Source organism: Hyperolius riggenbachi, chromosome 6 (assembly GCF_040937935.1).
Source record: "Hyperolius riggenbachi isolate aHypRig1 chromosome 6, aHypRig1.pri, whole genome shotgun sequence".
Taxonomy (NCBI): Eukaryota; Metazoa; Chordata; class Amphibia; order Anura; family Hyperoliidae; genus Hyperolius; species Hyperolius riggenbachi.
The window spans coordinates 130,852,585-130,879,201 of NC_090651.1; the positions used below are offsets into that span (position 1 = coordinate 130,852,585).

The 26,617-nt window shown below is 42.7% G+C and overlaps 1 protein-coding gene across 3 annotated transcripts in view; it reads left to right on the forward strand.

Moving 5' to 3' along the window:
* Window positions 1–3,068: 3,068 nt before the first annotated feature.
* LOC137521112 (dimethylaniline monooxygenase [N-oxide-forming] 2-like) overlaps window positions 3,069–26,617 on the forward strand; it is a 61,331-nt gene continuing 37,782 nt past the window's right edge. For 2 of the 3 annotated variants that reach the window (XM_068239921.1, XM_068239923.1), the window contains exons 1-4: window positions 3,069–3,352; window positions 6,154–6,291; window positions 21,362–21,550; window positions 25,042–25,204. In XM_068239921.1, the coding sequence (XP_068096022.1) occupies window positions 6,160–6,291; window positions 21,362–21,550; window positions 25,042–25,204 (484 nt within the window). In that variant the 5' untranslated portion in view covers window positions 3,069–3,352; window positions 6,154–6,159. The remainder of the gene's footprint in view (window positions 3,353–6,153; window positions 6,292–21,361; window positions 21,551–25,041; window positions 25,205–26,617) is intronic. The other variant, XM_068239922.1, reaches the window with a different exon arrangement.

Genomic DNA, 26,617 nt, shown 5'->3' on the forward strand with positions numbered 1-26,617 from the left:
GCAGCAGCATCCTTCTCCTCCAGTCACAGACAGCGCTTGACCCGCATGGTGGCTGACTAAATGGGGTCCTTCAGCGGGCTTGACAGCGTGGCCCCTGTTGATCCCATGGAGTATTGGGTCAAGCACCTGCCGATCTGGAGCGAGCTTGCGCAGTACGCCCTTGAAGTGCTCTCCTGCCCCCCCTTCCAGCGTACTGTCAGAGCGTTGCTTCAGTGCAGCCGGTGGAGTCGTCACTGAGAAGCGATCTTGTCTGTCTCACAAGTCTGTGGACAGACTGACGTTTCTCAAAATGAACCAGGCTTGGGTGGAAGGCGAATTCCTGTCCCCTGTTGTCGGCAAGAGGGGGACATGAAGTGGCGCACACACACATTTCACCTGCTGCTGCTGTATTTCTTCCTGCTGTCTGTGTGTCTCCACTGCCAGGGAACACATTACAAGGTGCTGCTGCCCCTGCGCCACCAGCTATTACGCTCAACAATAGCTGCATTATTTTGAAAAAAAAAATTAAATTATTTTAGAGGTGTCCGGGTTGAAAACTGTGCTGTCCCAATTGTGTATTGGACACAATGTGGGCTTCACGACCGCTGTCTGGAACCTCATGCTGTTCATTTACGGCCCTGGAACCACTGCTAGGACCCAGGGCCTACTATGTCTCGCTGCCTGCCCTCCTGCCTGCTGCCAAATGCCAGTCTGCCACACACTTATCCTCCTCACGCTGCCTGCTGTTATATTTCCTCCTGCTGTCTGTGTCTCCTCTCCACTGCCAGGGAACACATTACAAGGTGCTGCTGCCCATGCGCCACCAGCTATTACACTCAAAAATAGCTGCCTCCTGCCTGCATCAATTTGAAAAAATAAAAATTGTACTTAATTTAGAGGTGTCCAAGACACATAATATAATGATAGAGAAGAAGATGATATAGAAGAAGAAGAAATAGAAGAAGAAGATGAAGAAGATATAGAAGAAGAAGAAGATATAGAAGAAGAAGACAAAGAAGAAGATATAGAAAACAAAGAAGAAGAAGATATAGAAGAAGAAGAAGATATAGAAGAAGATCTAGAAGAAGAAGAAGAAGAAGAAGAAGAAGAAGAAGGAGATATAGAAGAAGATCTAGAAGAAGAAGAAGAAGAAGATCTAGAAGAAGAAGAAGAAGAATGAGATATAGAAGAAGATCTAGAAGAAGAAGAAGAAGAAGAAGATATAGAAGAAGAAGAAGATATAGAAGAAGAAGATTTAGAAGAAGAAGATATAGAAGAAGAAGATCATTGACCTCCAATACAAGTTTTAAAAGCTATTTAAGGCCAGCTCGAATATTTTACTCGAATACAGACTCGGATAGTGACGTCGGATATCCGAGGTCGAATCGGATATTCGATTAACTCGAATATCAAACTTCAAGTGAATTCGGATAGTTTACTATCCGAATTCGACCAAACTCGAATAGGATAATGAGGTATCCGAGCAACACTACTGCTGCCTGCCATGTGTCTGTTTACTTAAAGGCCCATACCCACAATGTGATTTTTTGGAATGATTTCTCACGGCGAACTTTTTTTTTCATGATATCACACATTGGTTAACGAAAATTCCTTAAATGATTTTCCACTTTTACATGACCGTTTGTTTACGACCGGGCAAACAACGCTTGCCAATATGGCCAGATGGATCGGGTAACGATCATTTGTCGGTGGAGATCCCCGATCCATTTGGCTGTGGGTACTTAGTTTAACGGAGGACAATGGCCCTCCATATTGGGCTATGTAGCATCTATTATCTATTTAATGCTAAGGTTGCTTAGAATTAACCACTGATACAAAGAATCATGGACCCCCCTAGAAATGTACAATAGAGCCCCCATTATCCGGCACAGGTGGGGATTGCCTGATAGTGGATAGGTAGCCTTTCTGGTTGATTGAGGCTTCAACACTACATCTCTCCCTCCCCCCTCCCCCATTTCGCCAGAGCCCTCTATCTCACTAATGCAAAGCAGTGTGCAGCAGACAACACATACTGTACCAGAGCTCTGGGCACTATGCTCCAAAATCCAGAGGCACTCCCCTACTGACATACATATCATCCTTTTTTTAAAAAAAAATTATATTGGATTTCTGCATTTTTAGATATTGCACTCTACACACTAAACTGGAAAAAGTTTGCTTTTGCTCAACTTAATTATATAGCATACAATAGTCAATATATATTTATCTAGCCACCGCCCCTTAGGATGAATATCAGGAAATAGCAAAATAAAAAATTGCATGAGGTTTTTAAAGGCTCGTACAACATATAGTTATGTGATCATAAAACATAGCTTTTAATAAGGATTTCCATGTACAGTTAGATTCAATGATATACGATCATAAGTCACATATTCTTGGTATATGCAGCGTATCGCACATTTTGCAGCTTTTACAGCTAGCCGCTTCTTCAGAGGCAGAATGTTACAGTTTGAAGTTGTGACCATTGGTAATTAAAAGAACAAGTAGTATACAGTGCTGTACATCATATAGATATCATGCTCTAAGTAAAGACATCCATCTTAGTCAAACCACAGGGCTGTCAACATAGCAGCAGACACAGTAAAGTTACTGGAAATCGGTTGATGAAAGTAAATAGTCAAATGTAATCAGAGGGGTCAATACCTCGTTAGCAAGTGCTCTCAGTTCAAGTCAATTCAATTCAGCAGCTCTGGGGAAGATAGACGTTCCAATATAATATTGGCCTGGATGCACTGGTGTTAGCGCCAGCCAGCACATCCTGTTGGTCACAACTGTAAAGCTCTGCCTCTGAAGAAACGCCTACCTGTAAAAGCTGCGAAACGTGCGTTAGGCCGCATACACCAAGAATATGTGACTTATGGACTTTTATCATTGTATTTGCCTGTACATGAAAATCATTATTAAAAGCTACGTTTTAAGATCACATAACTATATGTTGTATGTGCCTTTAAACCCTCATTTAATGCTTTATTTTGTTATTTCTGCCTCTTAGAATCCAGCCAAATCCTGTTTCTCTGCCTGCTCAGCCACGCCTACTGCCTGGTACTGCTCCAAATACACACACTTCTCCCTCGCCCTTCTCATCTGTGTCCCTCTGTCCAGGTCACAATACTGGGACATACAGTACATTTCAGTAATCCGTGCAGCTTTAATTTAGATTAGTGAAAGAACTGGCATTTTTCATGTTTTATTTCATTTACAGTTGGGCTGAGACAAAAGTTTAATAATTTCAAGTAACGTCAGGTTGTATGCCAGGGATGTTGCAAGAGAGCGTCTAGACACCGAAACCGTGTTCCTTACTGTTCAGAGGTTATTTTGTGCGCAACACATCAGAAAAAGGGGAAACACTAAGGTAAGATAACGTCTCGGAAGGGTGAAAACATTTAGAGCAACTTTTATTGGTAATAACTTTCACTTACTTACAAGAGTTTTTTTTTTTCATGCAGCATGTTCCAACTTCTCTTGTATTATAAAATATAAGTATTGCACAAGGGAGTATCATTTTGCATAACCTACTATTATGTAATATGATTTATACATAATGCCACCTTCTGTGCACTGTATAGAGGACGGATGAACAGTAGCGCATACTTAAAGTGGACCTGAACTCTTGTACAGGACAGAAGGAAAACATAGAGACATTCACCTTGTATGTATTTAGAGAGTTTAGCCTGTCTCATTCCCTCTCATCTGTGACTAAGCACAATTTGTAATTAGACCCCTTAGCTGTGTCAGCTGACTGCCATGGCAGAGAGCTCATTTGTAAATGCAGGGTGATAACAATATGTCTGCTTCCATGAAAGCATGACGTAGACAAACTGCAGATGTATTGTAGGATTTGTGTTAGCTGTAACAAAGAAATGTTTTTCTGTAAAGGTTATTATGCTGTTGCTTATCTTTTGGAGCAGAGACGAAATCGAGTTTAGATCTGCTTCAACTTTGTACAATGTATACAATATATAGCACATTCATATGAAAATGACATATACTAACTATGTGGCAGAACATGTCAAGAGCATCAGCCAATACTAGCTTACAGTCTACCAGCATAAATGATTATTATTATTTATTGAATTTATAGAGTGTCAATATATTATGCAACGCTGGGCAATATATAAGGTTTCAGACAATGATAATAGGGGTGACAGACAACACAATACAGGTAATAAACAATAAGACACACAATGCCAGATCGGGCACTGGAGTAGTAATCCTAATAATACAAATTTACATTATACTATGTGCACGATCCAGTAGGATACACAAAGAGGGAGGGCCCTGCCAAAGACTTACAATCTAAAGGGAGGGGGTGGTAAGAGAGAGTTATGGCATCGGCAAAGTGGGGTAGGCCATCAATCTCTTCCCCCCTTGCAGACTGTTGCCAGAACAGCTGAGCTGAACAGCATTGGGGCTCTACTGCCTGAACAGTACCAGCATGCATGGTCCATGACATGGAGGGTGTGCTCTGCAAGAGGGAGAAAATATCCCCCCTCTACCCCTTGTGCAAAGTGCACTTGTCCATGTGAAGGGCTTTTCCAGTGCTCAGGAGGAGTTGGGGGTAACTGTCCCATGCATGTGGAGGTGGGCTCTGGACCAGAATTAGGAGAGAAGGCATTCCCAAGATATTTGCCCATCACAATGACACTTCAGAAGTGCTGGGAATTTTTATGGGCTGTTTTCATCAGCAATTCCTATGGACAGTGGTGTGGCTTAAGCGCTCTGGGCCCCAGTGCAAGTTTAACATTGGGAACCCTCTATACAAAAAAAATTGATGTGAAGCACCAAAACCTGCCAGGGGCAGCTGCACCACACAACACCACCAAATTAAAAAATGTTTTTTTCTAAACTAATATTAAACTAACATTATTTTGAGCTTACTGAAAAACGTGTTTTTATGTATTATTGATTTTATGTTTCTACATTTGTTCCAAGCCTTCCTTTCAAATGTGTTGATATTACAATGTTCAGGGGCTTTACAGTTACCTTGAATTGTATTCAATGCTTAAATGCAAAATCAGAATTTCAATCCAAATTGAATTTTAGTACAGCAGGAGATATTGGCAGCGCTTCCAAGCTGCACCCAAGTTGACCAGCTGCATAGATGTGCAGAGCCCAAAACACGGGCAGATTACACAACTTGCATTCAAAACAGATGCAGGAAAGGAGGACGTTAGCTTCCAATACAGTTTGCATGCAGATTGTTAGGTAATAGACTCTTCCACGGTAATGACATGCCCTTTCGGAAGAGACCTAACCACTAGCTAAACCTAACCACTAAGTAACAGTAAAAACATAGTATGAACCTGAAGATGCTAGCCATAAATGGTTTACACATTTTCTAAAGAACAGATAAAAGATTGGCAGCACTCCTAATCAGGCTGCAACTGAAATGAAACCAAAACAGGCATGCAGCGCCCCCTAGGGACTGAAATGCACAGCTTGAATACAAATCAGATGCAAAACTATGCACTAAACCCTAATCTAAATAAAGTGAATGCAAACTGATACACATGGATGCAGCTAGCCATAAGTAGACTTACATTTTTGTAAAACAGGAGATTGTGGAAGCGCTGCCAATGCTAGGTGCTACCAAAGCATGTATAGTATATCATCAAATTCATTGACAAATCTTTGTGAGCAGCTCTGATAAGGAAAATTGTGTATCCTGTGCTTATACAAAGTCAATTAATCCTGCAGTTAATAAAAAAAACAAAAAACTCTGCTCTGTGTTAAATAAAATAAAATTTAACTAATTAATGTTTAATGAACAATGTGGGCTGGGAAGCTAGGCACAACTGTGATATAACTTGTCACTGAATAAACTGAAGCAGTCTATTACCCCTTTCAGTAACTTTACATGAATAAAAACACATTTAAAAAAAGAACATTTTCCATGAAGGTCATCAAGGTGTAGGTAATCTTTTAAAGCACAGGAAAATTTTTTATGATGTTTCCACTTTAAGGACAGATTTCACACACAGGTTCACAAAACCGTGGAAATGGTTGAACACAGTGAACATTTTTATATTGCAAATTAACCTGTTTCCCATCAATGCAGTGATCAAAGAGCGTTGTCTGTCCTCTATGCTGTTTATCAGCTTTTGAGACACACAAAAGTACATAACAAACATATTACTTCTATTTGTTTTCAAGGTTGCCATGGCTAAAAAAGTGGCTATAATTGGTGCTGGCTGCAGTGGACTGGCAGCTATCAAATGTTGTCTGGAGGAGGGTCTGGAACCAACATGTTTTGAAAAATGCAATGATATTGGTGGTTTATGGAGGTACACAGTAAGTATTTTTGGCAGTATGAACGTGAACGTGGCACGCTCCCTATAATCTTTCAGACTTTGTACTGAACTCAAAAGTGCAAATGTAATCAGAAATCTAAAAGATTGGCAGTCTAAAGTGTCAGAAAAGTCAATTACTTCTAGCTTTTAGCAGGTAGCTTTCAAAGTGTTATACCATGTTGATATTGAAGGACCACTATTGCGAAAAATGTAAAATGCGTATAAACATATACAAATAAAAAGTATTTTTCTTCCAGAGTAAAATGAGCCATAAATTACTTTTCTCCTATGTTGTTGTCACTTACAGTAGGTAGTCAATCTCTTTGTAGGGGATTCTCAGCAAGGCTCTGCCTCTTATTCTTTATAAAGTCATTCCCTGAGAAGGATTTATAGAATGATGCTGGCCAGCTTCCCTGCTCTCTACACACTATTCTGGCAGTTGGACTGAGCAACTGCCATTCACTAAGTCTCCTATAAGGAGATGAGCTAGTCAAAAAGCTGTCGGTTCTGTCAGATTTCTACTGCCTACTGTAAGTGACAGCAACAAAGGAGAAAAGTAATGTATGGCTATTTTACTCTGGAAGAAACGTACTTCTTTTTTGTATGTTTGCATGTATGTTAAATTTTACAAATTTCGAGATAGTGGTCCTTTAATAGTGATTTATCTAAGGCTGGCCATACACTGTCTATCTCATCAAATTCCTCCACACACTACACATAGATTTTTTTTAAATAGATCTCAGCATGAAAACTATTAAAAAACTAACTGCAGTGAGGGCGCATGCGCGGCACACCCGTGATGGCTGCCTAACTCCGGAACTCCAGCCCTCTCTACCTCCGCAAAGCCGCACACCGCATCTTCTCAGCAACTATAGCGCGGCTCCTACCGGGACAGGTCCCCGACATCCTCCTCCACCTAATGGCCGCACGCGGATCCGCCAGGACCACACACCAAGCGGGCACAATGGATCGGTTCCTCCGTCCTCCTGAGGCCCAAGATGGCGCCGATCAGCAAGAGACTCCTGACGCAGCTCCACAAGCCTCCCTCACGCAAGATACGGTACCAGTCACTGCATCCCTGCTTGAATCTACCCTAGACAGACACTATAGGGCTATGCAAGACTCTCTGCAGCAACTAATTTTAAATGCAGTAAAGGACTTAAAAACGGAGATAGCAGGGCTGGGGGACCGCACAAATGCTCTAGAGGATAAGGTAGAAACACTTTCACAAAAACAAAGTGACCTAGCAGAGGAGCAACAGATTATGTCAACAGATCTTAAATCCCTCCGCAACATGCAGGAAGATCAGGAAAACAGGGATAGGAGACAGAACTTAAGAATAAAGGGACTCTCAATGGATGTGAAACATGAGCAGCTTAAACCCCATCTTACTAACTTTTTTAAATCAGTGGCTCCAGACATTTCTGATGAACTATGGCGCATGGACAGGGCCCACAGATCCTTAGGCGAATGACAACCCTCCTCCCAGAAACCTAAGGATGTCGTAATCAGAATGCATTACTACGAAGCTAAGGAAGCCCTTTTAAGGGCCCTTCGCAACACATCGTCAGTGTCATTTAAAGGAGACGATCTTCATGTTTTTAATGATTTATCTCTCATTACCCTGGCCAAACGCCGAGCATTAAGACCAGTTACGCAGCTTCTTAGGGATGCTAAGATCCCATACAAATGGGGGTTCCCCTTCCGCCTCATAGTAAACCGACAGGGCTTTGTCAACACCCTATCTGACTTTGATGATGCCCCCATGTTTCTGAAACAACTGGGCCTCAAACTACCCTCCGCTGCTATAACTCAAAATCCCAGATCTCCTACCACTTCATCTCCCCCACGAAAGATGCGTCATATTGCAGAGTGGAATAAGGTCTCTCCCCGGAGTCTCTCCTACCCCACACCACCAGAAGATATGGAAGCCCAACCGACCTGAACTTCAAGAATAACAGTGCTTACCATCCTGGCTACCTAGCCCTATATTCCCTACCCTCCAATGCATAACCTGTCCCCCAATAAGCTCCAGATTTGATGGGCTCCCCTCGCGGCCCGCCAGCATGTACCCCAGGAGGTTCAAATCTGACCTTGCCTATGCCTCTAGGGGTTTAAGCAATCTCAGATTGACCTCACTTAGACAACCCATTGATGTTGTCACAGACAGTAGCCATACCTCCTACAATGGCTCCCTTTACCTACCATATACCTTAGTCTTAGATGTTCCTATTTTAAAAAATTTTAAATGTTTAAGTTTTTGGAACCTATGTTCTCTTTATGTTTTACTGTATGATTCACATTGGTCACTAGCAATTCTTATAAGCAACATAGATCTGTTCTTAGATCATGGTTAAGCTTCTTACTTTGAATGCCAAGGGCCTCAATATACCCCAGAAAAGACTTGCTCTCCTACGGGACCTCAAAAGAATGGACATAGACCTAGCCATGATCCAGGAAACTCACTTCCGCACTAATGATCCCCCTAGGCTTAGCAATATTAACTACTCAGGGTTGTATTTAGCTTCAGGACCCTCCAAGCGAGCCGGTGTAGCTATAATATTCAAAAAGACCCTACCCTTACAAATCACAAAAGTAATTCAAGATCCTAAAGGTCACTTCTTAATACTTCTAGGATCAATAGCAGGAAAACCTATTACTCTAGCCACGGTCTATGTTCCTAACACTCAACAACTCTCCTTTTTGTCCTCTTTTCTAGCTAAACTGCATAAAGTCTCCTCGGGTACTCTTATACTCGGAGGTGACTTTAACCTTGCATTCTCAACAGGTAAAGATAGGAGTGTATCAATCACCTCTCAATCGGGTATCTCACATGATCGCAACTCACGTAAGTTTAGGGCGTTACTCCGGAAATACGGTCTGATAGATATGTGGAGAGTCTCCAATCCCACATCCATAGAATGCACTTTTTTTTCACCCCCACATGCCTCTCACTCCCGCATAGATTACTTTTTCTCGCACTCCTCACTACTCTCTAATTTAATCGACTCTGAAATACACCCTATGGCGTGGTCTGACCACCAAAGTGTATCCCTCAAACTAAACTGGCTTCATGAACCCCATAGACCGCTGCACTGGAGGCTAAATGAATCATTATTACAAGACAAAAACCTCCTTACCAAACTTACAGATGAGTTGCGATCATATTTCACTATCAATAATGGCTCAGTATCTTCACAAGGCATGCTCTGGGAATCTCATAAAGCCTTCATAAGAGGGATCTTCATCGCTGAAGGTACTAGGCGAAAAAAAAACTGCACTCAAAACCTCCTAGCCCTTCAAACCTCTCTCGCCAAAGCCCAATCAGCTTACAAAACTCACCCCACCCAGGAGCATTTCTCCCTTATCCAACAACTAAAACTAAACATACGTACCCTTCAAACCACCCAAATTGAGAAAAGCCTACGCTGGACAAGACAGCTTTTCTTTGAAAGAGGTAACAAACCCCATACTATTCTAGCACGCAAACTAAACCCAAGGGGTTCGCAACAGGCAGTCCACTCTATGAAAGATCCTGAGGGCAACATACAATATGACCCACGTAAAATTGCACAGATATTTTCCGACTACTATCAAAAACTATACAACCTCCCTGACCAATCCTCTGACCCTTCTTTCTTAGATAAAGTAGATGCCTTTTTAGCGCCACTCAAACTCTCCCGTCTTACTGAAGAACAATCCAAACAATTAAATTCCCCGATTACAGTAGACGAGATCCAAGAAGTCCTCAAACATCTTCCCTCCTCTAAAAGCCCGGGCCCAGACGGGCTACCCTATCTCTACTATAAAAAATTCCAGGAAGTTCTTCTCCCGCACTTAACTATCTTGGCAAACAAAATGCTGGAAGGTGAAAAACCCCCATCAACCATTCTCAACTCCCTAATCACCGTCATACCTAAGGAGGGCAAGGACCCACAACTCCCCCAAAGCTATCGACCCATTTCCCTTCTAAACTCTGATCTAAAAATAATCACTAAGACTCTAGCTAACCGCCTTAACCCTATATTAGTCTCCTTAATAAATAATGACCAAGTTGGCTTTATTAACGGCCGTCAGGCGGGGGACAACACAAGGAGAGCAATTAACCTAATATCCCTTATGAACAGATCAGGGAAGCCTTCTCTGCTCCTAAGTTTGGATGCAGAGAAGGCTTTCGATAGACTCTCCTGGCCCTTCCTTTTCAGAGTCCTACATCATCAGGGATTCCAAGGCCCATTCATATCCATCCTTCGACTTCTATACTCTTCTCCTTTCACTACAATTAAATTGCCATTCGCTTCGTCCACCCCACTCAACATTCGTAACGGCACAAGACAAGGTTGCCCCCTTTCCCCTCTTCTCTTTGCCATTAGCATCGAACCATTAGCGTCTGCAGTCAGAATAAATCCTGACATACAAGGTATAAAGCAAGGAAGTTCTGAGTTCAAGATCTCTTTGTTTGCAGATGATGTCCTCCTCACCATCACACAGCCCTTAGTTTCCCTACCAGCTTTACATTCAACTATTAAAACCTATGAATCTATATCAGGCTTTAAATTAAACCAGGACAAGACTGAAGCCCTTCCAATTAAAATCCCACCTGATCTACTAGACATTTTAAAGACCCATTACTCATACAATTGGCGGACTAAGACATTAAAATACTTAGGGATTCACCTTTCAACAACTTACTCTTCCCTATACAAATATAACTTCCCCCCACTAATACACCGTATCCTTCAGGATCTTCATAAATGGACCTCTTACAAAATCTCTTGGCTAGGCAGAATCTACTCGTTAAAGATGAACATCTTACCACATCTCCTTTATTTATTTGAAACCCTCCCGGTCAGAGTCCCCTCACCTCAGCTGTCTAGGTTGCAGTCTGAATTCTTGAAATTTGTCTGGAACCACCAACGACCCAGAGTCTCCAGATCAGTTCTCCTCTCCCCAAGAGAACAAGGTGGTCTAGCTCTCCCCTATCTGAAACTATACTATCAGGCTGCACACCTTAGACAGTTGACTGAGTGGTCCGACCTAACAGTTTTCACAAAGTGGGCTCTTATTGAAGCAACTAGTATCTCCCCTATCTCCCTAGCTGCTCTGATTTGGTCAGACCCACACCCTAACCTCCCTATGGCTAGTCTCTTACCTACTATATCCTTCACCCTGAGTGTCTGGAGATCAGTTGCTCGATCGGCACTATTACGATCAAAACCTTCACCGCTATGCCCCATCCTGGGAAACCCAGCTTTCCCCCCAGGGATGCACGCTCCCTTTAAAACAAGATGGTATTACCAAGGGTTCTTTAACCTCCGAAATTGGATTAATCAATCCACAGGCACAATTATTGATAAATCTGCTTTGGAGGATAAACTTACATTTACTCCTCAGACACTCATGGATTACAATCAAATTAGCCACTTCCTTCACCATAGCTTCCCCAAATCCATGATATCCACACAACTCTCCCCCTTTGAACGCCTCTGCATACACCGAGGACATCAGAAAGGTCTCATCTCACAAATTTACTCTCTCCTGCATTCTAAATCAGGCTCTCACATACCTATACATGATTATATGACCAAATGGGAATCTACCTTGGCCACTTCCATATCATTAGAGGATTGGGAGGATATCTGGAACAACGCTAAACTCTCATCTATCTGCATACAGACTAGGGAAAACATATACAAAATCTTGTTCCGATGGTACTTGACTCCAGATACCCTCTCACACATTTACCCTAACATCTCTGACCTATGCTGGAGGGGATGTGGCGAAAAAGGCACTATCGAACATATCTTCTGGTTTTGCCCTATAATAGCCCCCCTGTGGCAAGATATTCAATCCTTAATCTCAGACCTTTCTGGAGTACTCATTCCTTTAGATCCCCTACAAATGCTCCTAAGCAAACCTATCCCTGGCATCAATAAATACACCATGCAATTGATTACCCATGTCTTAACGGCCACCAGACTATCCATAGCCAAGGCTTGGAAAAACATTGCTCCCCCAACCATGGCCGGATTTCTGGAAAGGCACCCAAGACACAGGACTAGGGCGACAGATTTTGAAACATTGTAAAGGGCGGCACACGGGTGAGGAGCTGTGTCCACTCCATTCCTGACCTTACACTGAGTCTGAGGCTACAGTTACCTCACCCTGTTTGGTCCTTAGCAGCCCGTGTTGATCTGCACACTGCAGTGTGTGTGCTGTGCTGCGGGCGGCTAGGCGAGTGTGCAGTTCGGAATCAGGCAGAGAGCAGAGGCATTAGCAGCTGGATGATGCATGTCAGCTGCCGGGAACGGCCACTCGCTCATACAGCCTAGCTCGCTGTCATGGAAACCTGACATGTCCAGCTCCGCCCTCCTGAAAGGTTTCAGCCTGTCAAGGGAATGGAGAGGTGGGGAACGCTCTGCTATGCACCTCGGAACTGGTGGAGGGGACTGTGAAAGAAGAAGTGTGCTGCAGCTGCTGCTGATCCAGCGTGTGGACTGTGGAGGACAGAGAAGGAACACAAGTTCAGCCTTTGGTAAGGCAACTTGTCCATACCTGTGCTGTATTAAAAATGTGTGTTGCTTATATCTAAAAACACACACACTGTACACACACATACAATGTACACACACACACACACACACACACACACACACACACACACACACACACACACACACACACACACACACTGCCCACCAGTAAACCTTAAAGTCATTCTAAAGTAAAGAAAAAAAGTGATTTGAATATAGCTAGGGCTTCTTGCAACCCCCCTGGAGTCCTACTGATTCCCTCCAGCGACACATGCAAAGCTGGCCAGTCGCCGGCTACTGCACATGCGCACTCTGATCGCACTCCCACTACCATGAGCGCACTGCACATGCCCAGTAGCAATTTTCGCATTCTGCGCAGGATCAGAAATCTCCTGGCCACAGGATCGTAATCAGGGTGTGCACGGCTTGGGGTCGCGCATGCACAGTAGCTGGTGACTGACTAGCTTTATGGGGTCAGAGGCGTATCTAGAGGGGTGCAGGCATGGCTTGTGCCATGGGTGCCACAGCACCATGGGCGCCATGGATGCCTACTCCTCCCTCATGCTTCACCACCTACTACTGAGAGATGTCTCTCAGGCATTTGTACCTGCTCTTATACTGGAGGACATCTCTCACTACCTATACTGGGGGACACCTGCCAAATCTACACTGAGGGAGTTACTTATACTGTGGGGAACCTCTTATTACCTATACTGAGGGACTACTTATACTGGGTGGATACCTCTTACCATGTATGCTAAAGAAGGCTACTTATACTGGGGAGACATCTCTAACTACGTATACTGGGAGGGCAACGTAAACATGGGTCTACTTATACTGGGTGAACTACCTCTGGCTACCTACACTTGGGTGCTACCTCTGGTTACTTTTACTTGGGGTGTTAACTCTAGCAACCTATACTGGGGAGACTTGTATCATTGCAAGAAAAGAAGCTGTTATTATGGGACAAGGTGGTCTGATGGGTGGAGGGGGGCGCAATTTCAGTGTTTGCCATAGGCGCTATGTCACCCAGATACGCCCCTGTGTGGGGTCGCTACTGCTGGCTGGAGGGAATCAGGAGGACATCGTGGGCTGTCAGGATGACTCCAGGTGGCTGCAACAAGCCCCAGGTAAGTTCAAATCATTTTTTTTTTACTTTAGAGTCAGTTTAAGTGGGTAAAAGTTGAGCGTTACTCACCTGAGGCTTCTTCCGGCTCCCTGTAGTATCTGAGGTCCCTCACTTTCCTCCCAGTCCCCTCTATTGTGCCGCTGTCACCCTCAATCACGCTTCAGTTGTCAGTAGCGTTCTACATATCCACAGCGCAGAAAACTTGCCACTGTGCATGCGCAGAACACTCACGGCCAACGTGACATGAACAGCGGATGCGCAGTAGTCTGCAACTGAGCCAGTTGCAGACTTTAGTTGGACCGACAGCAGCACAATAGAGGGGACCAGAAAGGCACCGATGGACCTCAGATACTACAGAGGGCTGGAAAAAGCTCAAGGTAAGTACAGAGTAACTTTTTTCCACCCACTTAGCAATTATTTTATAGAAATCCTGTAGCAAATACATTTACAGTATATATAGATACTTACCTCAGTTGTAGGACACCTCTGGATAGTTGAAAGGTTTTCCATACTTACACCCCACCGTTACTGCGATGAGTCCATTTCTGATCAAATACGTTTCTTCAGTGTGTGAGCGCTGCCATCGATGAGCGTGTCCATACTGGTCACGTGTGAGTAAGGACTGTGTATGCCCAGTACAACGAAGGTGCTTGTGCATAGCTTTTTTCCTCCATGGACGAGTGTCTTTGTTCTACAGGGCATGCTTAGATTTTACTCATGCCTGCCTAGTTTGGACATGCTTGTCCATTACAGCGCTCACACTCTTACAAAACCAAGGCACCCTGCGCTGTAATGATGGGCTGCAAGAAGTCCTACGAAACCTCTGGGCTATCCAGAGTCTTTCCACTAGTAAGGCAAGTATCTTATTTTTATGTGCTTCAGGATAACCAATTCACAAGGCCCCTGAACCAGCAATAAATTATGGTTGTGGCAATCCTCACTCAAGCACTGTGCATTCAAGTGAATGGACAGCGCTTTTTCAAATGTCGGTACCAACTTTTACTTCACGCAGAGCCACACTCAACCACATAATTTTGTTGGCCAAACACGCCCCCCCCCTCCCCATTGGGGCAAAACGTGACAAGTTTGCAGAATGACGTAAACCGATGCCAAATGCTTCTCTGAGCATTTTGTGTGTGCCGGGGGGGGGGGGGAGGGAGGGGGCGGTTGGTGACACCGGGCCTAGGGCGATGACAAGTAGAAATCCGGCCCTGCCCCCAACACTATCAGATGTAAAGAATAAGGTAAACTGGACTAGAACGATGGAGCAAATGACAGCATCCCTAAGAGACACTGGTGGCAAATTCCATAAAATTTGGGACCAATGACCATACACGCCCTCAGACTACAACCCTCCTTAGATACTCTACGTGATTGAGAAAACCTAACCTGAGTTCCCTCAACCATACATTCGATATTATAGGCTCTCTAAACCCAATAAGAGGCCCATTCATTCATTCATTCGCTCATTCCCAAATCCCTACGTATACGCTAGACTTATCTATGTGGCTTGTTGACCAATGTGAACTCCCTTATAATGTTTGCATATTTAGTGTTTCTTTTTCCTTTAAGGCTATATTTCAAATAGTTACTGTGAATTTCTTAAAAATGTTCCACACACAGTCATAGGCCTTATCAGCTTTCCCAATACGCTGGATTACCTATCGGGACTACCTGAACTCATATACCATTATTCACCAAATACCAGGAAACTACCACGAAAAACTTTCATCCCCCGTTCATTCTATTCTTGATTGTCCCAACATGAAGAAATGCCTTTGACAACTGTAAAATGTTTTCTTCTTTTCTACGATGTTAAAGTTTACCTTTAATAACAATAAAAAAAAAGTGTGAAAAAAAAAAAAAACTAACTGCAGCATTACACAGTTGATGGCAGTGCAACGTTAAAACTACATACTCACCTTACGAGGCAGGAAGATGGATCCAGTGATGAATTCCTACGACCAGCGATTCCCGATCCATCTTCCTGACAGCGAGTATACGCGACATCACATGATGGACTTGAACAAGAGTTCAAGTGATCGCTGCACTTTGTGTGGGAGTCGGCGGATCTACCCAATCCAAATTGCTGTGTTGCTTAATGATGTGCGATCGCTGTGGGATGCAACATTGTTCAACATGTTCCTATTAAACGATGTTGCTCGACTTTAGGTAACATCACGGCAAATATCGCCCAATTGGTACACAACATAAGGGCCTTTGATCTGCCACTCCCGATCTGCTGCCAATTGATATTTTCCATCTGGGACGATTGACTGATCAGATTGATTTCAGATGAAAAACGATTGGTCAATCGAGCTGGCATAGTGGGGCAACTATTTCTAGTAGATTTGTTCAAATAATCAAAAAATAAAAGAGTGTATGGCCACTGGCCAGCTTAATACATTACCTTAATTGTCTGAGTTTTTATAGAATGCCATGCCTGTCTATCCACTTATCAGTAAGTATACAAAAAAGAGACACTTCCCTTACATGCTGTTTGACTGTGAATATTTCAGAGAATAAAGATGCAATTGTAGGGGCCAAATTAAAGAGCTTATGGGGCAACATGATGGGTTTGTGACAAAATCTGATGCTCCATTTACTTGAAAAGAGTCTTGGATCACAAAAAAGAAAGCAGAGAATCTGCATGAGAATCTGTAGATAATGTGCATGTTCTCCCCACATTTACAGAGGATTTCTACATAAAGTCCAAAAACATAAAAAAATATACTGTTAGGTTATTTGGATTCTCTGACAATTTGACCCTAGACTATATTAGGGATGTTAGACTATAACTGTGATGGGGATACCAAATTGTGAGTCCATCTGAGTGGCAGTCAGTCAATGAAGTATGGTGGAAAATGTCATCACAACATACAGTAAATGCATACCAATTATTTATAAAACCTCAAAAGTGATGATTAGCAATGTTGCATGCGAATTTTCGCCAAAGGCATTTTTTGATTTTCAGAAAATGTTCTCAAAAATACATTGTATTTTTGCAATATGGTCAAAGAAAAGAATGTTGCATAGATCCGTAAAAACTGTAAAAAAACATTTTTTGTTTCCGGCTGCAACAATTTATTACAAAATGATTTTCGATTGCATTTTTGCTGAAAGTTGAATTTTAGAATATCAGCATTTTTACTCATCATTGATAATTATTTATCATTATGGCTTCTACACTGCTTTCATCTTTAACTTTAAACATAAATTCTACTTTTGCAATAAAATTGCAATACATTTAGGTCTGTGTTGCATGAGTTTTTTTATACTGCATTGTTCTTAAAAATTGTTTTCATTTTGGTTTGCAACCATCTATAAGTAAGGGTCTCAGGGCTTATGGGGGCCCTGCACCCCCCCCCCCAAGCGCTGGAAGGGCCGCATGTGCTGTCTGCGGCCTGTGGCTCACTAACCAGCACACCGTGTTCCAGCACTAAGAGAAGACTGACATCAGCACTTGAACGTGGGGATCAGATGAGTGAGCCCGCTACAGTGGACTTTCTATACTGGGGCACCACCTATATCTGGATACAGGATACCTATACTGGACCACCACCTATACCTGGCTACCTGTACTGGGGCTGGAACCACTTATACCAAGCTACCTATACTGGGGCACCACCTATACCTTGCTACCAATACTGGAGCACCACCTATACTTGGCTACATTTACTGAGGGCACCACCTGTACCTGGCTACCTATACTAGGGCACTACCTATACTTGGCTACTTATACTGGGGGCAACTATACCAGGCTACCTATCCCTGGGCACCACCTATAGTTGAATACCTATACTGGGGCATCTGTATCTTGCTGGCCTAAACTGTGGCACCAGCTATACCAGGCTACCTATACTTGGGGCATCTATACCAGGCTACCTATACTGGGGCACCACCTATAGCTGGCTACTTATACTGGGGGAACCTATACCTGGCTACCTATACTGGGAGCACCTATGCCTAGATACCTATACTGGGGGCACCTATACCTGGCTAGGGCAGGGGGACAAGCTGAGGCAGAAGGGGACAAGAGGTAACACGGGGATAAAGGAGGCACAGGGGGAACAGAGGCGGACAAATGAGGCACAGGGAGAAAAGAGGGGGACAAAAGAGATGAGGTTACACAGAGGGACACAAAAGAGGCACAAACTGAGGTGAGACAGAGGGGGACAAAAGAGGCACAGGAAGAAAAGAGGGGGACAAAAGAGAACGAATATAGGATAAGAACGGACCTACAAGTCCCTATCTCATTTGTTAACTGGGGACTACCTGTATTTTGCTAGTATTTGGCTCCACCCACAACATGCCATGGCCACACTCACTTTTTGCCACATTACGCCGTGCATGCCGCTTTCTTCAGTGTCGGGGCCATGCACATTTTTCTCCGCAGTGCAATTTTCGCACGGACACGGGGGTGGGGTGGGTAGTGGGCAGGCGCAGCAACCAGTGGGTGGGCCCAGGGAGGGGCGATCCAGGCCTGATGATGTGTGAAGGGCCACAAAATTTCTGATGACAGCCCTGCCTGTCAGTCAGTACTTTCAGTTGCTTACTATTCACTTAGTCACTCCTGTCCACTAGTCACATTGCTATGCAATATGGCCTCCTGTCTATCCTTCGAGCCCACACTGTCTACTCGTACTTTGTCTGTAGTATGTCCTGACATACCATTTCTCCAGTCTGTCCCCTTAGTCCATCCATCCAGTGTACCCTATCAATCCTTCCTGCCATGTTGTTCCTCTAGTCCATCCTTGCAGCCCACACTGTCTGCCTGTCCCTTTAGTCTGTCCTGCCATAACATCTTTCCAGGCCTTCCTGCCATGCCATACTTTCAGTCTAGCTCTTTTGAAGGAAATAGAGCTTCAGATTGCCAGTAGTGTTGGGCGAACAGTGTTCGCCACTGTTCGGGTTCTGCAGAACATCACCCTGTTCGGGTGATGTTCGAGTTCGGCCGAACACCTGGTGGTGTTCGGCCAAACTGTTCGGGGTTCGCCGAACTACTGAATGCATGGCCGAACAGGGCCCCTGTTCGGCCGAACAGGGGCCCTGTTCGGCCGAATACTGCCCCCCATGGGGTCGCAGGCATAAGGGGGGAGCATGCCCCGGTCGCGGGGGGGGTCGGAAATTCCCCCCACCCCCTCCGCTAGCGCTCCCCCCTCTGCCCGCTTCCCCATACAAAAAGTTTGAAACAAGTTCAATAGTACCTGGGCTGGTGGCACTGGCTGGCAGTGGAGTGAGGAGGAGGAGGAGTCCGAGTAGCAGAGTGACGTTGAGGCCGGGCAGCGGGCGGTTCAGCGCTAGTACCCTTGTGGTACTTCCGCCCTTTCTCTGACCTCACGTCCTCTGCATACGAGGGTACGCATCACGCGTACCCTCGTATGCGTCATCACGCAGAGGACGTGAGGTCAGAGAAAGGGCGGAAGTACCACAAGGGTACTAGCGCTGAACCGCCCGCTGCCCGGCCTCAACGTCACTCTGCTACTCGGACTCCTCCTCCTCCTCACTCCACTGCCAGCCAGTGCCACCAGCCCAGGTACTATTGAACTTGTTTCAAACTTTTTGTATGGGGAAGCGGGCAGAGGGGGGAGCGCTAGCGGAGGGGGTGGGGGGAATTTCCGACCCCCCCCGCGACCGGGGCATGCTCCCCCCTTATGCCTGCGACCCCATGGGGCCCCCAAAATGGGCATGTTCGGGGGTCCCATTGACTCCCATTGAGTTCGGCGTTCGGGCCGAACATGCCGAACATCTGGCCCATGTTCGGCCTGTTCGGCCCGAACCCGAACATCCAGGTGTTCGCCCAACACTAATTGCCAGAGCTTCAGATTTAAGGTGATAACAATAGAATACCAAAGCACCAAGGCACTACACCGAAAAAATCATATCACCAATTTAAAAATACAGCAATTTCAAAGGGGTGATCTGAAAACGAAGAAATAAATAATGAACTGATATCAGATCATCCTTTTAAGTTTAAAGTTTAAATTGGATCCATAAGGTACTTCTTGAGTTCCTAATGTGTTAAAATCTATACAAATTCTCCAAGGCAGAGTCTATTGTACTTCAAGTTGATTTTTACATTTGGGTATGTCAAGCTTGGCATATACTATATGATATTTTCAGTCAATTAAACACTGAATTTAAAAAAAGTGTATTAAAACGCTTTTGATCAATTTTTAGTGGGCAAAGGCATTTTTTATTGACTAACACAAAAAATGGGACACCGAGAGCCCAATATAGTGTGGTAAGTATGGTATGGAAAAGGTGATAGTGTAAGTAAAATAATACTTACAAACTAGGGTTACCTAATAGGCAACTACTGTATATGCAGGTGGGGAGATTAGACCTGTCCCCACTCAGGATTAAGAAGTCGCTCTCTGTAGATCAGAAGAAGGGGGTGTATTACCCCTCCACCAGGGGTGGACACAAGTATTGCATATAGTAAACAGAGGCACCAAAATAATAAAATATGCTTGGTACCTCTGTTTACTATACACAATTTTTATTGACTAAGCACAGGCAGGAATAGTCAATGATCAACAACTAAATAGCATTGTATAGCACTGATTGTTACAAATCAAAAGATGGCAGTATTTCGATTGACTGTGTGGTGATAACATTCTGCTTTATTATCATTCAATCAATTAGCTGTTAATAAATACCTTTTTCAGTAGAAGATCAGTTGAATTAGAAGTGCATAAATTGATGATAGATACAGTATATCCCTTTGTACTCCATGTTTCATAATCATGCACCATAACAGAGGTTTCAGGATAATACGTTTTGAACATCTACTGATCGAAACACTTCTTACCATGATATCAAATAATTGCTACAACACTTTAGTAGATGGGTCTAAACATACATAGCTCCCAGCTGTCCCTTTTTGAGGGACAGTCCCTCTTTGAGAATGAGAACCCAATCCCTCATTTATCCCTCTTTCAGGACTAATGTACAGATCTGTGTACATACATTTTTTTTCTACAGAAACAAAATACTATAACTCTAAACTTTCTTTAAATGCTTTAAATTGATATATTTCTTATTTTGAAATGTTAATATGAAGGAAAATGAACCAAGGTAAAAAGTACCAGGGAGATTTGAATTATAAAACAACATATATCCTCTATAATAAAACCCCTTTGTCCCTGCGTCACGCTGTCCCTGTGTAGCTGGGTCCGTGTTTTTTGCTACTTGGGTCTGCTAGTTTCTTATAAAATTTTTATGGGATGTATGACTAAGGTGCGTAAATAGGGGTGTGGCAGGGGCAGGGCTTAAATGCCCCTCTTTCTTATTTCAATAAGTTGGGAGTTATGAACATGTGATATGAAAATTAAATTTATGATTGCTGAAAAAAAACACAGCAAATATGTTTTTCTCTTTTTTTTTTATTTTCAAACTCCAACCAGGAATCTGTAGAAGACAAGAGAGCCAGTCTGTACACTTCTGTTGTAACCAACACCTCTAAGGAGATGACTTGTTATTCTGACTTCCCAATGCCAGAAGACTTTCCAACCTATTTACATCATTCAAAAGTTCTGCAATACCTTAGACTATATGCAAACCATTTCAGACTGTTGAAGTATATTCAGTTTGAGGTGAGTAGAGTTGATAATTTTTTATAATTTTTTTACTTCTTCAGGACTTGAAAATACACTTTTCAGTCTAGTTTTTTCTGGCCCTAAAATGTTTAATAAGCTTACAGTACCACTGTATTTTTACACAAAACACTGTGGGCTAGTAGCTGCAGGTGAGGTGGGTATGTGCTGATGCTGTGTGTGTGTCTGTGGACACATGAGTGTGTCAGTGTATGGATGATAGTAAGTGCATATTTACACGTATGCTACTGTATGTAGGCTGATGTGAATGTATGTATGTCTGTGTAAGTATGCGTCTATTTACAATGATGTTTGAAAGTTTGCAAGCCCTTTTAAAATGTTCCATATTTTTATATAAATGTAGCCTAAAACATCTGATTTCCAAACAAGTCCTTAACCAATTTACCCCCGGCGATACGAATTTCTCCATCCCTTTTTCCATCCTTTCACCCCCAGGGACGGAGAAATCCGTACCTTCCGCGCTACCGCCGCTGTCTGCGCTCCCGCCGCTCGCTCGCCCGGAGATCAATGAACGGGAAAATCCATTCCTGTTCATTAATCTAAGCCCCTGCAATGATCCGCTGCTTCTATTAGAAACAGCACGATCATTGTGATTCTCCCAGCCTCCTACTGCTTCCTGTAAGCGTTCTTCCGGACGCTTACAGGTCGCATGTAAACAGACTCACTGTAGTAAACTACACCCTAAAGCATAGTAAACTACACCCTAAAGCATTTTACACATACAATTACATTGGATTACACAATAAATTAACTCATTACCTCCCACACTCCCCAATTTTTTTTTTTTTGTAATTTAAAAAAACAAAAAAAAATACAATAAAAAAAAACATAAATAGTTACCTTAGGGACTGAACTTTTTAAATATTTATGTCAAGAGGGTATAACACTGTTACTTTATAAACTATGGTCTTGTAATTAGGGATGGACGCAAAACTGAAAAAAATGCACCTTTATTTCCAAATAAAATATTGGCGCCAAACACTGTGATAGGGACATAATTTAAACGGTTTATAACCGGGACAAATGGGCAAATACATTTCATGGGTTTTAATTACAGTAGCATGCATTATGTAAAAACTATAATGGCCGAAAACTGAAAAATAATATTTTTTTCCCACATTTTTTTCCTATTTTCCCATTAAAACACATTTAGTATAAAATAATTATTGGCATAATGTCCCACCTAAAGAAAGCCTAATTGGTGGCGAAAAAAACAAGATATAGTTCATTTAATTGCGATAAGTAATAATAAAGTTATAGACGAATGGATGGATGGAGCGCTGAAAGGTGAAAAGGTGATACAGGTAATCTAATAAACAATTGAAACAAATGTATTATATTTTGTCATGTATTTGTTGAAAACAATTACTCAATAACATATTAATGTGTGGCAAAAGTAAGTGAATTATACTCACAGTGTTTGAGGAGACCCCTTGTGCAGCAACTACATGTTTGGGGTAATTTACACTGTTGCTCAGTGCAGCGCATCAAGACATTTTTGCTCATTCCTTCATACAGAGCAGCTTCAGCTCTTGGATGTTGGTGGGTTTCTAGTGATGCTCAGATGCACCCCAATCACTGATTCAAACGGATCCAAATCCGGCTATGCCGTGATCGTGGCCGAATTTGATGAGGGCTTCCGCATTTGAGTCGAATTTTCGCCATGATTGCCTCTAATAGCAAAGCCCCCATACATGCCCCAATTCCCAGAATTGCATGGATTATAAAGGTGATCAGTGGCTGCGACTTAATAAAATCATTTTTCAAAAAGACCTTATAGTTTTTGAGAAAATCTAGTTTAAAGTTTCCAATGAAAAAGTATTTGTGATTAAATCCCGCCAAAACCCACCGACATGCTATAAACTCCAAATTTGCAGGATATGTTAAGCAGAACAATGGGAACAAGGGAAAAAATGCCAAAAAGACCTTATAGTTTTTGAGATAATCGATTTAAAGGTTCAAAGGAAATTTCAAAGAAAAAAAGTAGACATGTAAATGCGGTAAATACATTAACTGTTATTTACCGCATTTAAATGTATACTATTTTCCTTTGAACCTTTAAAATCAATTATCTCAAAAACTATAAGGTCTTTTTGGAAAAAAATGCCCTTGTTCCAACTGTTCTACTTAATATATCCTGCAAATGTTGTAATTATATCATGTAAGGAGGCTTTGCTACTAACCGATAAAGTCGGAGCCTTTTCAGCTTATAATCATGGCAATTTTTTTCGTGATCACGGGCCGAATACGCGAAACAACGGCCGCAACACACTATGGATTTCCTCACATGAATTGCTTGTGTTAAGTCTTTCTACAACATTTCACTTGACCATTTCAGAGCATTCACATTATTCCTCTTTGCCATTTTTGGGTATAACAACTTGTGTTTTAGATTATGTAAAATACCAAAGAAAAGAGAATTGGCTCTTGGGTGCATGAGAAGGATGAAAAACCTTTTAATAACATGTATCAAAAATGAGCAAACACATTACAAATATACAAATGACAAAAATACAAAAACCCCACAAATACCCCATAAAATTCTCCTCACAAACCCTTCAAAAATGAGTTAGGGGCTGCAGTCCCCCATGTTGGAATACACTCAAGTTACCAATGTGCTTGTTGCCATTTTTTCCAGCTTACAAGCTTGCTTGTGCCCTTGCTGTGGATGCTGCCTTTAAACTCGCTTATTTGTGCTTGTTACCAACCTCAGGAACATTAATCAGAAGCTGTGCTTATACTGACTGCTCTGTATTGCCTTTTACCTACTGGACTTTCACCTTGGCGGCCCTCTCAGTTGCTCACTACAGTGGGACCACCACCAAGCTTTTGTTGAGTGTATTCCAACATGGGGGACTGCAGCCCCTAACTCATTTTTGAAGGGTTTGTGAGGAGAATTTTATGGGGTATTTGTGGGGTTTTTGTATTTTTGTCATTTGTATATTTGTAATGTGTTTGCTCATTTTTGATACATGTTATTAAAAGGTTTTTCATCCTTCTCATGCACCCAAGAGCCAATTCTCTTTTCTTTGGTATTTTACATGATTTATGTTGGCAAGTGCATGTTTAGGATACATAGGGTTGTTTTGATGTTATGTTATATCATTTGTGGTTAAATTTGTTATATTCCCATTGACGCTGCCCTTGCACATCCAAAGAGACATTTTCTGGAACTTGTGTTTTAGATTGTTGTCTGTTTTCATGACTGTCTGTCTTATCAGATTAATTTATGGACAGTTATCTTGACATTTTCCTAAATCCGGATGTAGTTTCCCTTTATGCTTCTTACAGATACTCCCCGGCAAGGACTTATACAAATATGCCGGCTGACCTCCCTTTTTCTTTGCGCACTATTCTGGCAGCTAGACTGTTCCACTGTTTTTCAGGGAGTGCTTCTGACAATAGCGGAAACATTGAAAGTCCCCCATACTGACAAGCTACATTCACAGCTAGACTTTCTCCACTTTCAGACTGAAGTTTGCTGGGTGAAAGAGGGTCCAGATTTTGCTGCTAAAGGACACTGGGAAGTACTAACAAGGAAGAATGAAGCTGAGAAGAAAGAATATTTTGATGCTGTTCTGGTCTGCAACGGGCACCATACTGATCATTATTTACCTTTACAATCTTTTCCAGGTACCAAAAAAATTCAACCTAATTCAAGATTTACTTAGCACAGCTGGCTTTTACATTGGCCATATCCCATGTCACTAGCTTCCTTACTGGTCAGTGGTCAGGGAGTGGCTTCAGTGACTGTCATTAAGAGTCAGTAATGGGTTTTAATAATTTTCTGATGCAACCAGAAGGGACTCTTTTAAATGCAAAGCTGTACCTCCAACATATTTCCAGTCAGACACACCGTGATTAAAGGACAACTATCAAAGTTAGCTGCAATGATAAATGCCACATATACGGTATTTCCAGTAATGACTAGCATAAAGCAATACAAGGCTTTTTTTTCATCTTTTCATGTTTTATGTGAAGAAAATAAGACATTTACAGAGAACAGTTTTCACTGTGGGTATTAGTATGGGGGACTGTGTCCAGCACATGCAGCATACAGAAACAATCTTCAATGGCCGTAATACTGTGAGTAAAATGTGTTCAGAATGATAGAAAGCAGAAACATAGCTTCAAGTGTTTGTAAATAATCATCAGTTGCAGTTCTGTGTGCCTGATCCTGTGTCTCTCGTTCTGCCTTGCAGTGTAAAGTTAACAGTTTAGCCAGGGCTATCTCATTCTGAACGGGGGGAGGGGGGAGGGGAGCATCCAAGTAAGGAAAAAGTACAGGTCCTTTTTTTTCAGATCCGTCTCTGTATCTAAAAATCCCTCCACTGTTCTCATATGATCTGTCAGAAAGCAGGCAGGGCAGAAACAAATAAAAAATCATCCCTCTCCGAATAGTGACAGAGATGTGTAACCTAGCTACAGGGTATAGCTCTTGCCTCAAGCCTGATGCCGACACAAATTGTTACAAACAGCTGGTAAACAAGGCTTTTTTTCACACAGGCTGTGATGAGAGACCTCTAAAAAACCTTTTAGTGTTGCTGGTTAAAAGAGTTATAGGTATGTGGGGTTTACAGAAGAACAGTTTATTTGATAATTTAACAAGCAAAGTACCTATGAATTAAAAAAAAAAAAAAAAAAAAAAGCACATGGTTGTTTGCAATCACGTCAGGACCGCGGGCTTAAACCCTATAACACCTAACCATTTTTTTTATTATTTTTATATAACTTCCTTCCTCCCTCCCTCTGCCAACCTATGACAGCTATCGGCTGTCATAGGCTTCAGCCAATTTAGAGCTGATTGCTCTCCTGTGTCCCAGGGGGACAGCCATGTCACACAGCTGTCCCCAGTACAGCGCTGCCGTAGATCGCAGCGTTTTTACAGACTAAATAGACGGCGAACAGTTTCCTAGCGGCGATTGCCGCTGGGAGACTGATGACGGAGCGGTCATCCAAGTGGGGATGCGAGCGCACCAGCGCATGATCTCCTGCAAAACACGCCCCCAGGACTGCATGTCGATTGCCGTTAGGCAGTCCTGGGGC